Raw genomic sequence first — 15,294 nt, 5'->3', positions numbered from 1 at the left:
CATGAGAAAACTATTAATGGCAAATTTTTGGTGGAAATGCGCCGGCGAGATTACAATTCTCGTCTCTTCACGCCTGGCCGGTGGAACCCGGATGGCGGGGTTGTGTCCATAGTTACTTTATGCTGTAATATCAGAATCAATACCAAAAAGTTACATTTTGTCTACATACAAAACTTAGTATATGCGGATATACAAACAATTTTCGTAGTTGTTACATTTTTAAAATCTTAAAATACTGTAAAGCGAAACGTTTTATTGTATGTGTATAAACCACTTAACCGACAATATTGGGATAGACACATAAACAAACAATTCCACTTGAAATGTAATCACTCTTTATAGAGCTCCATGGCAGTAAAGGCAACACAGATTTAACAGTCGACGCTATATTTTCTGTTCCTGAAAGTTATGCGTTATGTGTGGTATTCTGTACGACATATCGTCTAGCTGCGGCCGAAGTCTTATTTCGCGGAATTAGAGTTGGTATTTCTTTGAACCTTTGTTACATTGCTGCTGAGTAGGGGTGGTTATGGCCAATTTGGATTTATTTATAATGAAAGGGTTGGTTTACGACAGCTCGTACTGCGAAAGATATTGTGGGACATGTCGTCATTGTTAGTGTAATGTCTCTGTAAATGTGTTGTGTGATCTGTGAGTACTGAAATAAATTTGGGTACAAGATACGGTTGTCTGCGTTTGTCATTATTTTTTACATATTAAGGGGGAGGGAGGGGGTCTACAAATTTGATTTAACGTTGGTAGGGGGAAGATTTATAAGTATAAGCTTCGAGACGTCAATTCTATTCTATGAAAGCATTGAAAAGTTAACGTTTGAAGTGTTGACTTGCTCGTTCCGTCACTTGGTATGTATCATAAAAAAATATAGTAATTTTTATAACTATCATAGTTCAGAATATGGGTGGTTTCCTTTAATATTACACATAACTAGTTGATGACTAACACTACTTAGTCAGCCGTGACCATGGGAATCGAAAAGAGCCCAAAACGTTGGTTTGTTTAAAAAAAAAAACAAATACACGTAATAGATTGGAAAATATACTTTCATTTCCATTGTGTAATTTCCATCGTGAAAATCTACGCACTCGATAATAATAATAATATTAATAATAATAATAATAACGCACACACTCAACATGGCCCCGCACTAGGGAAACCCTGTGTCGCGGGTACCATGGACACACACATAGACAACCACAAGTTACACCCAAACTCACGAGAGAAATAAATGTAGGCCATACAAATATTTCTCCCGACACGGGATCGAACCCGGGACCTCTGCGTGGCAGTCCGGCATGGTAACCGTTCGGCCACGGAGGCAGTTATACCATTCGATCCACCACGAACCACTTGATAACTTAAATGAAGTCCTTTTTGTTTCTGTTTAAGTTTAAGAATATCTTGAAGCAAGCGAGGACGGATCTATCACTGCCAGGTAAATAATTCGTAAATAGAAAACGTATTTAAATACAATATTTGCCCGATTGAAATTTAGCTGTCTATCCATTGACTGACAATTATATGGAAGTCGGGTCCGCGCTAAAAAGTGTCCGAACTTATAGGGCGTTAAAATCGTATACAGAGCGTCATTCACGCTTTAGTCTTCGTTTGTTCGACTGACAGCGAAGCAAGCAAAATTAGACAGTACTTCGATGACATTACAATTTAAATTCAACGTTTTAGCTTTTTCATATTCCTTTACATGTCACTACGTTTAAATAGGTTGACTTGGGACATTTTTTTCGTAATTTTACGAGGGGAGGTCCAAAAGTCCGCGGAATGGAGGGGGCGGGAGCCCGCTAATTACGCTTGCTTGATGTGGTACTAATCAGATACTCATTAGAGGTATATATATCAAGCTTCACCCTTTTAACTTCATTAGTTTACGAAATATCGCCATACAAACAAGTAAATCCGGAAGAAAACTGCAAATATGAAGCAAATCGAGTTTCGTGCTGTCATCAAATTCCTTACCAAACAAGGAAAACCTCCTCAAACCATTATGAATGAGATGGAAACTGCTTATGGGAATCAGTGCCCTGGTAAAACAATGATTTACAAGTGGCACGGTCTTTTCAAACATGGCAGAGAATCAATTGAAGACGATCCTCGCCCAGGACGGCCAGTTGAGGCCACCACATCAGACAATGTTGAAAAAATCGAAAAATTTATATTGGAAGATGCCCGTCTGAAGAAGAAACAGCTGTCTGCATTAGTAGGAGTATCAGACACTACCATTTTGAGGATCCTACACGATCATCTTGGCATGACGAAAGTCAGTGCAAGATGGGTGCCGAGAATGCTCACGACGCCTCAAAAGCAACAAAGAATCGATGCATCAAAGCACTGCTTGGAGCTATGTGGCGCAGAACCTACCCCAATTTTGGAGCAAATTGTTACTGGAGATGAAACTTGGGTTCATCACTTTGAGCCCGAGTCCAAACAGGAGTCAATGCAATGGCATAAAAAGGGTACACCACCCCCTAAGAAGTTTAAGGTGTCGGAATCGGCTGGAAAAATCATGGCTACGGTTTTTTGGGATTGTAAAGGAATTTTATTGGTTGACTACAAAGAAAAGGGGGTCAATATAACGGGAGAATATTACGCAAGAACATTACAGAGAGACTGAAGGAAGCTGTCAAAGAAAAAAGGCGGGGAAAATGGACAAAGGGTGTGTTGCTTTTGCAAGACAACGCACCGGTTCACAAGAGCAATGTTGCGATGGCTGCTCTACACAAGTGTGGCTTTCAATCGCTGACCCACCCACCTTACAGCCCGGACCTAGCCCCCAGCGATTATTATTTGTTCCCAAATTTGAAAAAAGAATTACGTGGGAAAAAATTTCGCGACGATGAAGAGGTTAAGGCAGCAATTTTAGCTCATTTTGAGAGCAAAGAGAAAAAATATTTTTTCGATGGCATAGAAAAGCTAATTTCGAGATCTAAAAAATGTATTGAGCTCAAAGGTAATTATATTGAAAAGGAAAAATAGCCTTATTGTTTTATATTATTTACAACCCCTCCATTCCGCGGACTTTTGGACCTCCCCTCGTAGTATTAGACCCGTCGTCCATTTATTTGTAAGTCAATGTGTCTATCAATAAAATTAGGCAATTTTATTTCACCAATGTCTTTTGTTTGTGTTCTTTTTTCCCAGATTAATATATAGTTGAAAGTGAAATTGTAGCTACGCTGTTATGGTTACAATTTCAATTTCCGAAAGCAACGGCATTATGGACAGCTTTATTATGTTCTTTAAAATAGTTTCCCCAAAGTAGATTTAGATTTATTTTATTATCTTGTAAACTTTACATTATTATATACAATATATTGTATTACAAGAATCGTTACAAATAGTAATAAATGTTACATTTCAAAAAATTACAAATATCCAGTACAAGTTTTGTACTACGTAATTTTAACATAGTCAATGTAGTTATGTGAAATAATGTAGGCACATATTAAATAATAATTATGTCAATATAATGACTGTATGCATAATATGTAATTTATTCATTTCTGTAAAAAAATATCTATACCTAATAATCTATAAATTACAACATATATTACAAGACCATGTCCCTATATTCTTCAGTGGAATAATACGCATTATCCAACAAAAAGTCTTTCAGTCGACGATCAAATGTTTCATCATTAGGCTCATTTTTTAAGTCAACGGGTAGGTGCTCATAATAAGTTTAGATATTAATAGATGAACAATTTCTCAGGAACTCTACTACCTACTACGTAATTCATAAATTATTCTTATAATTATAGTTCAGAATTCAGAACACAAACCACCCGTATTAATATTAGATTAAACTAGTTGATGACTAAACCGTCTTCGGCATGATCATGGAAGTAATTTGAATTTACATATGAAATTAAAGTATTGGCAAAATGAAAAATGTGGTGGACAATGAACAGTACTCACTTCTCATCAAAATTATACTGCGAGTTGAGGACGGTGAACATCTTCTGATAGAGAATACCGAAGAAGCCGTCCATCATTGCGTCGAAGTCCGTATCTCCACGCGTGTAATACCTGGAAATATTAACGATTGTTCAAGAGATTTAATGACGACTGCATCAGAAGCAATAAGACCGACTTCCCTAAAATGAGGAGGCTCTCATTTCGACTGTATTATTTTTCGTTTTTTTTTAAATGTATGTTACGCGATAACTCTGGCCGTTTATGAACCGATTTTGATGATTCTTTTTTGTTGGCTAGATGGTACCAGAGGGCCTACCATAACCTTTCCAAAAACAATCTTAATTCAATGTAAGCATAAAGTAAGCTTATTGTAATATTACTCATATTCGTACCATGACAAACCTATCAACCAAGTAATGTATTATTGCTAAAGTGACTAAAAGAACGAATGATTTCCCATATTGTCTATTCCTTACTAAAAGTAGGAAAGAAATAACGCTGTATGAACTGTATAATGCCACATCTTTCTTTTTTGATGTTCCGAATCCTGTTATCGTAGTATAATGTTAAAGTACTTAATATTATTTACATACAGAGAATTTTAATTGCCAAAACAATAAAAGTATGTAATAATGAAATCTATTAAAATTACATTGTTTTGAATTATTATTCCGCATTTTCATGAAGATAAATAAATAAAACATGCTGAGTCTTGATAGTCACGTTGTGAATTCGGAACAATAGTCTAGTGTCAACTGTTAGTTTCGCTAAGGAGCATATAGATGGCGCTGTCATAATTTTACGAAATAAACATCCTATGTGCTATTAAATAAAAATAAACAAAATATTGAAGAGATATATGTAAATAAATAAGTTCAACTTAACTTTTAACCATTACAAATCGATATTAAGACAATAAAACTGAAAATAATATTGTTTTCATTGCATTCGTTTAACTATTTTAAGATTGCTAAATTTGATTTAAGAGCAATATTACTTTACTGTCAAAGTCGCGTCATAGTACGAACTGAGTGAATGAATAGTTACAAAGCTGCCAATAAAATTCATAGTTTTAACATTGCGAATAAGCTTACTGTAAGCGCGTTATGGTACGAAAAGTCAATGTAAGGTTAAAGTCATATTGTTTTAAGAGGTTGTAGTAGGCCCCCAGAATAGTGATCTCATTTAAATTTGATGTGTTTATATCATGATATTAGTATATTTTTTCTGAATTTTTACTTTGTTATTATTATTGATACAAAGATCGAACAAATGCAAAGAAAAATTACTTCGATTCAACTGGACACGAACCAATGTCTGTTGCATAATCCAGTGCATTGATACTGGACTATGAGACATTGTCCAGTCGAATCTAAGGAATTTTTCTTTGTAAACACGTATTAGAACCCGTTCGTTACCTTTATTTTGTCAAAATAATCAAAATTGATGATAAACTAGTCGTTGATAGTTTTTTTTTTATTCCATAAGAATATTCATTCACGTTTATGAGTTTATGTTAATTTTTGGTTTTCCGTGTAACAAAAAAATAACCGCGAATATTGTTAAGTTGAACTACATTGTAATGTTAAATAATTCATTATTCTTATCAAGTTTGTTACCGATATCCGTTTTAGGTTTAGCATTAATAGTTTAGAACATTAATTTAATGATATCGACTTGAAATTTGACAAGGAAACAGCAAATAGTTCGAATGCATGACGAAAGACTTATTATAATCACGCTAATGTGAATAAATAAATTAAATTCGTCTACTAATTAGTTATTACCAATTAAATAATAAAAATACAATGTCAAACAAAAAATAAAAATAATAATAGTAATAGGTACAATACTATATACTGTTCTGTAGTAACACTTGTCAATTAATAGTTGTGTTTAGTATATGATTGAATCGCATTCCATTAAGATTTTTTATTGAGGAATGGGATTTTATTAAATTTTTTAGGTGCCATATCGACAACGCATATTTTTGAATAAGGCTGTTTTATAAATAATTGTTTGGACTATATATTTCCTATTTCGAAGTAAGTACGGTTGTGATCTTATTTTTAAACGACTTCAAAAAAAGGAGGACATTTTACTCCGGCATTTGTGAGCCGATTTCGATGTTTTTTTTTTTGTTGGAAAGGGGTACCTCAGTATTGGTTCCATTTAAATTTGAAAAAATCTTCCTCCTAAGGGCAAACTAGAGGATGAATCCGGTTTCGCACTCTTTCCGGTAACCGATTTCAATAAAACTTGGCAAATAGATTTAATTCTACGAACTTTTGAGGTCTTTTTTTTTAATAAAAAAGTTACAATTATTAATTAAATTTTTATTGAATTGATATTCAATTATTTTTTGTGAAATTACTCCACCTCCAGAAAAAAATCCTTCGATGCAAGAAGACGTCGGTTCGAATCCGACCGGATCGAAGGAATTTTTTCTGAGTGTTTTTCTGAGTGTTCGATCTTTGTATTAATAATTATAAGAAACTAGTGGAGTAATTTCATAAAAAATAATTGAATATCAATTCAATAAAAATTTAATTAATACAGTGAATAGCGACATCTTTAGCCAGGACTGGTAGCTGTAAAGGTACTAACTGGGTGATAAATCTGTCATAGATTTCTCATAGATGGCGCTACGACTAAAAAGTCGTTGAAAGACCAAGTACAAAGACACGATGCAAGCACATTTTTTTTCACAAAATTTGTGAGGTCCGTTGATTCGTTCCGTGGCTTAGTTGGTATAGCGTCTGGCACGGTATGCAAGAAGACGTCGGTTCGAATCCGACCGAATCGAAGGAATTTTTTCTGAGTGTTTTTCTGAATGTTCGATCTTTGTATTAATAATTATAAGAAGTTACAATTATTTCTGGAATTTTCACATTATCGATAAAATCTCCGATTTGAAGTTTATCCATTGGCATCACTAGTTGTGACGGCAAATTAAGCGTGACTGGCGTCCGACTCTAGAAATTGTATAAACATTTGTAGCCGTGCCACAATCTTGGGATTGCAAAGAGAGATTCATTACGTGTATTACCTTTTTGAAGTAAATATGTTCTACCTATTTCAATCTCTGGTAATGCCACATATACATATTTTAAAAATACATATATCCAATCGGAACGTATCAAAAGTATAGCAACAATATTATCCGTGCTGTACTGACCTCTCCAACTGTTCGAAAAGCTGTTCAAAGACGTAAGAGTGCTGCTCGTAGATCATCCCGTAAGTTCGTTTGAACATTCCGTGGAATTCCTCTCTTGATAGAGCCAGTAGCTTTCGGAAGAACTCTGGAACAAACAGAAGAGATGCATTTTAAATCCGTTGCTACTTCAATCATATTATATCTGTAGGTGCGAGGTAAAGGAGCTACGGTATATATTATAATATCAAGTGACGGGACGAACTAATCGTGCGCCTGATGGTAAGCTCAAGGAGATCTACTGCTGCTAAATATATATATTCTCTTTCGGTTTGTTATTAAATTCAATAATAATTGTCATCTTCAACATTTTGGTCTTAAGTATTTTAAGGCGTATTCTACTGTGACCATTTAGTGAGTGAACGAAACGAAAATTCGACCAAATATGTAATTTGAACAACAACTTTTTGTTGTTAGAGTAACTCCTAAGCTTAGAATAATAACGCATAGAATGATAGTTTCATATCAAAAATCAAGTTCATGTAGGCTAGTTTTAGTAGTAGGTTAATTTTCGGTTTTAGTTTATGTATAATACAAGTTGAAACGCGTTACTTCCTTGTGGAATGTGATGTTAGTATCTATTTTATGTTTGTCAGACGTATTTTTACACTCATTTACCGCACATTTCGTCATTTTTAGCTAAAATTCTGGAGCTGTTCGCGGTGCAAGTTGATCTTGAGCATTGAAGGCCCGCCCGCTCATGTAGGCCCTTTGGGAGCGTTTCAATTTGCCTCACTTAGCGTGTGCGGGCTAGGTTTCTATGCGTTATTATTCAAAGCTCCTAAGCATTTTAACTTTTACCCTAATCTATTAAAAGTTACATAAATACAGACTTCATTTATAACCGGATAAACGTTTCGTTTGATCGTGACCCAGATGTTTTTAAGCTTCGATAAAAATAAACATTACTACAAGAGCTATTTAATGCCAAGCAACCGAATAATTTTAGCAAAAGGTTTTCGGTTTTCCCGGCATACGTATTTTCGTTATAAAACTCGCGCCGCTATGACATTTATGAACCTATAAATTCCAAAATATTTGCCACAAATAACTGAAAGTATAGAACACATTATACTAATAGTTTTGCAGATAGTTTTGGCAAAATAAATACGAAATAATGTGTAATAAAAACAATGCTATTACACGATGGTAGATTCTAAATTACCTACGATAGAGTAAATGAATTGCTTCCGTAGCCTAATAAATAGTATTATTCCCCGGAAATTACACTCATCGCCACACTAATTGTCTGAAGATACTCGTTTACACCTTCCTCGATTAAACTTTAGGCATTATAACAATCGTTACACGAGTTTTTTTCACCGACATGATATATCATATCAGTGAAAGTGATTGAACAAAAAAGATAAAGTCGTGCTACAATGCCATATTCTGACCAAACACACTTCTTATGTATTTTTTTTCTACTCATCTGTCAATTATAATTTCATAACACATATCACTAAGGCGCTCTTTTTGGTTCGTTTGTTTGATTTTCGTTAGAGTTTGTTGTCATGGATTGTTAACAAAATATACATTAAATATTGGTTGTTTTTATTTTTTATTACTTTATTGTGTTTTTATTTTTTATTATTGTTTATTACTTTATTTACTCGTAGAAAAAAGTATTGTATGCAATCATTACATAATTAGGTCTTAAAATCTCATACCTATCACTTTGTCCACTCGGCATAACCCATATATATATCGAGGCTTATGACTGTCGGTGCCTATTTTTCAGTGACTGTCGGTTGGCATCTATCGGGTCGGTATTAGTGTACACTTGCACCGCGATTACGAGCTCAATTCTGATAGGTCAGAGGTACGGGGCACCTCTCAAGGTGTCTCGCCCCAGTACACAGGCGACATGTGCTATGAAGAAATAAATAAAAAAATAATCACGCCCTGTTATTTTTTTTTATTTCTTCATGGTAAACTATAACTATATACAAATATAACTAAAATGAAAAGTGAAGCAGGTCAATTTAGTTTACACTTATAGATATAATATAACGTAAACATGTAAACAATCTAGAGAAATTATGAAAATTTAACAATCATAAATTCAAGAAGAAAAAGATATATGTTACTTTCCTAAGAATTAAACAAAAAATCGTTGAGTAACCCTCTCGCTGTGGTAACTCCAGTGTTAAAGACAGCAACAGCTACTTTATTGACCAGGTTACTGATATTGTTGCAAGCTCGTAGCAGAAACGAATTCTTTCTGTAATTGGTTGAGACTACAGGTATGTCAAATATTTTATTAGCCCTAAAATTACGCTCGGGAGTCAAAAAGTTAAGTTTGTACAGTGGTTCAGGACAATCAATTCTTTTCTGAGCTATTTTTAAAATATATGTACAATCGGCTATTTGACGACGCATATAAAGAGAAAGAATATGGTGGATTATGCAAATATGCAGATAATCTTCATTATGATATTGGCGTTTAGTACTGAAACACAGGTAACGAATAAATCTTTTTTTAATGCGTTCTATGCGTGAAGTATTGCGTATCGTATTGCGGGTTCCAAATCTGAGAGGCGTATTCCAGAATACTCCGAACAAATGTACAGTACAAGATTTTAACTGTCTTTATATCGAAATTCACTAGAACGACGCATCGCAAACCCCAGCGCACGTGATGCTTTGGTAACTATTTTACCTATGTGCGCATCAAACAAAAGTTTATTATCGAATGTGATACCCACATCACGTGCTGTGTCTCCACGTTTAAGGACCTGACCGCCGAGCATATAATTAAAGACTAAGGGATTGTATTTGCGACTGTAGGTTACTACTGAGCATTTGGTAGGATTTAAGTCTAATTTATTAGAAATACAATATTTCTCAAGCAGCAGCAAGTTAGTTTAGAAAGCCTCAGCTTCAAACGTGGTTGAAATCCTGGAATATATATAATAAATTTTCATGTCATCGGCAAAACATAAAAGGTTACTTGAAGTCAAACACAAATGAATATCATTAGTAAAAATAGTGAAGAGCAACCGTCCTAGTAAAGATCCCTGAGCCACGCCGCTTGATATTTTGGCCCAGCTAGAAATATAATTACTAACAACAACTGCTTGAGATCTATAGTCAATATAAGAAGCAAACTATCGAAGAAGATTGCCACGAACCCCAAGTTTGTTAATTTTTGAAAGCAGTTTGACCTTTGTGATCTATGCGATCAAAACATTTGCTGTAATCAGTATAGATCACGTCAACCTGGTCCCCATTCCATTGCTGCTGATATAAAGTCGCTTATCACGACCAAATTTGATGTCGTTGACCCCTGATGAACCCATGCTGCGACTGTGAAATGTTTGTTTTAATTAATTCAAACAGCTGTCTAGATTAACTTTTCAAACATTTTCGAGATGACGCAAAGTTTAGATATGGGGCGGCAATTACTAATTTCAGTTTTGGAGCCTTTCTTATGTACGGGAGTAACATAAACATGTTTCTAAGCCGACGGTAATTTACAGGAGGAGATGGAGTACTTAAATAAAATATAGGAATAGATGACCATGGGACCTGTAAAGGGCCCGAAACGTCGGTTTGTTTAAAAAAACAAATATTCGCGATTTAAATCCGGAAAAATAGTTTCATTTCCTATGTGTAACAATCGCGAAAACCTAAGAACTGAAATAAAATAGTTATGGGGATTGAAATCAAAGGAGCAGCTTTAATTAAAAAACACGCTGGAAGATTATCGGGTCCCGCTCCTTTGGAAACATCTAATTTTGAAAGAAGTTTACACACTTCACTGACGTCGATTTCAACGGAAGAGATGTGCGAAGAAGTAGATTCGTCCGTGGAAAAATAATCAGAGAATGCGTTTGTAATAGATTCACCGGTATTAACGATTTTGCCTTCGTACGACAAGCTACTAGGCAATGTATTGTATCTGGAGCGGGATTTAATGTGAGACCAGAAGTGTTTGGGATTGTTGGCAATTGATGACTCAGTATTATGTATATATTTCTCGTAACATTCAGATTCGATGGCTACAATTCTGTCTCGTAAAATTCTGTAAGATGGTTCGTCTGACTTGTTTCCGTTGACTTTGAACTTTCTTAGGGTCGCATTCCAGAACTCTACTCAATGCTCAAGTCAGGATTGCACTGAAAATACGACACTAATGGCAGGGACTTGAGTATGATTTCGAGTGCTTTAAGCCATACTCAATCCTGACTTGAGCATTGAGTAGAGTTCTAGAATACGACCCTAAGATACTCATGCATTTCTTTGACTGCCCTCTTCAGGGGCTCAGACTACCAGAAAGGATACATTTTAGATGATACAGATTTAGAAGGTGTATTCTAATTTACTATATTATTAATGTGGCTGTAAAAGAAGTCCACAGCATTATCAATGGGTCTTGTCGACAATTCAGTATTCCAGTCAATCTCTGATATTTCTGAGTTGATGCGAAAGTAGTCGCCTTTACTATAAAGCAGTTTAGTATACGCGACATATTTTTTTAAAACACACTCGTAGCCCCGCATTAGGGAAACCCTGTATCGTAGGTGCTCTGGACGCACACGTAGGCCATACAAATATTTCGCCCAGCCCGAAAATCAAACGCGGGACATCTGCGTGGCAATCCAGCATGGTAACCGTTCGGCCACAGAGGCAGGTGTAAATATAGGTATACCATCATCATCAACCCATTTATACGGCCCACTGCTGGGCCCTGGCTTCTCGTGTGAGTTTATAATCCGCTAGTGGTAAAATTCTAATTAAATTTTGCACATCAATTCCGAAATACTCCAGAGGTGCAAGCCCGGATTCGAACCTACGGCTTCTGCATGAGAGGCACTAGGTCAAGCCGTTAGGCTACCATGATTTCGATTCTTCATCTTCTATTTTCCTATAGGTATACCAATTTTGGGTAATCGTGATATTTAACAAAATGGAACTTTATTGCAGTTTAAATTAAGTAGACATTTCTAAGTTTTAAATAAAAACTTCCGCGTGGTTTGTACATTTGTACATTTTCACGGAGCCGCCATCTACGAGGTCCCGGGTTCAATCCCCGGCCTGGTCTATCTACAAAAACTAAGTTTTGGGTATTGTCTCAAGTCTGGATATTTATGGTAACGTTGTTATTTCAGATATCCATAACACAAGTGTTTTATTTACTTACTTTGGGATCAGAGCAACGTATGTGATGTATAAGTCATGCGCCTGATGATAAGCTACTCGCCTGTCCATAACAGTTGCAGTGCCACTCAGAGCTTTAAATCGTAAAGATCTGAGGGGCACTGCCCTGCGCCCGTCACCCTGAGACATAAGTTGACAAGTCCCATTTGCCTGTAATTTCATCACCACCTTATCCTTCAAAACCGGAACACAGTACTGCTGACATTATTGTGTGGCAGCAGAAATAGGTAAGGTAATGTTGTATATAATATTTATTTATTATAAGAGTGTCATACCGTATAAAAAGGTGCGATAATTCAGGGTATCTGTGTTAGCACAAATACAATACAGTTTCCGTATATTTGTAAAGCGTAATCGATGCACTGCTTTCTTTTATTACGTGAATCAATTATACTTTCAGTAAGTTATTGATGTTATACGAAAAAAATTAACCGCGAACATTGTTAAGTTGAACAATGTTGTTAGCGTTAAATAATTCATTATCTTATCAAGTTAGTTACCGATATTCGTTATAGGTTTAGCATTATTAGTTTAACTTAATTTTTTTATTATCAAAGTATCAACGTATATTTTGACAAGGAAAATAGTTACTCTGAATACATTGTATATTATGACGGCCTAAGCAGTTAAATGTCACGCGATTTAAATTGAATTGAAATTTAAATCTCCTTGTGAAAGAGTTAACAATTTATTGCTCAATGCCAAGAAGACAACACACTTTGTGTTAAATTTGAATTACCTAATGTAAAATCGACTAGTCCAATCATAGAAATAATCTCCTATAAATCACCTTTGTATATGTCCTTTATAACTTGTGTTTCATGTATCTTTTCTTTGTGCAATAAAGAGTTATTATTATTAATAAATGGAGAAAAGTTAGACCTTGTTAATAAAGCTGTCCTCATGGGAGTAATAATAATAATAATAATAATTCTTTATTTCATAAAAGATTTGTACAGGATGTAACACGTAATCTGTAGATACATATAAAATTTTAACAGGATAACTCGTACAAATTAATCTATTGAGCTCTGATTATCCAAACTAGGCATAGGCCTGTATCTTGGAAATCAGTGACCTTAGATAGTAGGTAAACTTCAATAGTTTCCACAAATACCGCATACGCAGTCCGTAGAATACGTGAGCTTGCCAATGTTGCTACTGGTAGACTAGTTTAGTTACTTCTATAGTATGATGTCCTACGGGATTCTTATGTGGGATAAAGCGACAAATATACAAACCATATTTGTGTTGCAAAAACGAGCGATTCGTTCTGTGTACCATTTAGGTTCTCGGTTTTCTCTTAGAGAAAAGTTTAAGGAGACTGGTATCATGACTGTGACATCACAATACATTTACTCAAATATTTTGCATGCCCGTAAGTCAATACTCATGGTATCACGATTTCGTTAAACTAAGGTAAACGATTCTTTTATAGGGAACTGTATACGTTTTTACAATAAGATTCCGGAGATATATTAAAATCATCATTTCCTAAGTTTAAAACTTACATTAAAAGTATTTTAATTGAAAAATAATATTATAAAATTGTAGAGTATGTTTTAGATAAAGAAGTATGAAAAGACAACAAGAGTCTAGATTCAACACAATTATGATTCAAAGTGTATGTCATAGCATTTAAATTTATTGGAAAAGAGCAATCCCTAGAGTTTCTTGCTCGTTCTTCTCAGGGAGGTCAGCGTAGTGAACGAGCAGTAGCTTAAAAAATATTTTTTTTGGAGTGTGAAAATTTTACCTACGGATTAAATAAATATTTGACCTTTGAGTTCGTCCAGGGAAGTACTGCCACCTTATCTATTTCTGCCACCAAGCAGTAATGTCAGCATTACAGCGTTCGAGTTTCGAAGGGTAAGGGTGCTGATTAAATTATATAAACGGAAACACAGGCACATGGGACTTGTCAACTTATGTCTCAGGGTGACAGGCGCAGTGGCAGTGTCCTCAGATCTTTGCGACTTAAAGGTGTGAGTGTCACTGTAACAGCTATGTAGAAGCGTGTCGCTGACCACTTGTTCGTCGCGTCTCGTGGTACAATAATAATAAAAAAAGATTGTTATTAAATATATTTCAAAGATATTTTCTCTTCCGTGTTCCGTAATATAGTAAGTATATTTTATTTCTAAAAGGTGAATGTTTAAATATCATGCAGTGAATTTCATCGCGTCTACCTTACACGTTCCAAAACCTACGTAACCACGATATTATTTCACCTTAACCTTCAACAGCGAGGCAAAGTGGGTTTTTTAGTTATTCAACGATACCACGCTGGGACAAATTTATAAATGTAAAGAGGTCTACGAGTTTCTACACGAACATGTCCAAATGCGTCATAAATAAGAAAAATTAATTTGAGATTATTTTGAAAAAAGTATAATTCATAGGAATAAAACTATTTTTCCGGATTTAAATCGCGTATATTTGTTTTTTCAAACAAACCGACGTTTCGGGCCCTTTACATAAATCCGGAAAAATAGTTTCATTCCTATGTGTAACAATCGCGAAAACCTAAGAACTCGATAAAGTATAATTCACTTTTTAATCGACTTCAATAAAAGGAGGAGATAACTCCGGATAATTTGTGAACCGATTTTGATGATTCTTTTTTTTTGTTAGAAAGAAGGTATCTCAGAAGTGGTCCCATTTAAATTTGAAGAACATATTCCACTTCTAAGGGTGGCAAACTAGGGGATGAATAACTTGTGAGGTCTGTTTTTTGAATAAATAGAATGCCCAACTCAAATGATATCAGAATAATCATAGCTCAAATGTCTAGCCTCAAAATAAGACTCCGTAGTCAAGCGAGTCCACAATTAGTTAAACTAAGAAGCATTCATAAATCTTCGTCTTAGATTAGCTTCAACCCATTAACGGAAAGGTGTTAACTGGCATATAAATAAGACATCACCATGGCTTCGTTTTACAGCTTTAGAGACACATACAAATGC

At 35.0% G+C, this 15,294-nt stretch overlaps 1 protein-coding gene across 1 annotated transcript in view; it reads right to left on the bottom strand.

The window, feature by feature from the left end:
* LOC113232924 (glypican-6) overlaps positions 1-15,294 on the bottom strand; it is a 44,262-nt gene that overhangs the window by 14,640 nt on the left and 14,328 nt on the right. The window contains exons 2-3 of the mRNA XM_026467830.1: positions 7,130-7,253; positions 3,952-4,062 (exon numbers count right to left, since the gene is read on the bottom strand). Of these exons, the coding sequence (XP_026323615.1) occupies positions 3,952-4,062; positions 7,130-7,206 (188 nt within the window). The 5' untranslated portion in view covers positions 7,207-7,253. The remainder of the gene's footprint in view (positions 1-3,951; positions 4,063-7,129; positions 7,254-15,294) is intronic.

The sequence above is a fragment of the Hyposmocoma kahamanoa genome, unplaced genomic scaffold (genome assembly GCF_003589595.1).
Source record: "Hyposmocoma kahamanoa isolate Upper Pololo Valley unplaced genomic scaffold, ASM358959v1 78, whole genome shotgun sequence".
Taxonomy (NCBI): Eukaryota; Metazoa; Arthropoda; class Insecta; order Lepidoptera; family Cosmopterigidae; genus Hyposmocoma; species Hyposmocoma kahamanoa.
Note: the sequence above shows the minus strand (reverse complement) of the source record. Positions and strands in the feature narration are given on the sequence as shown.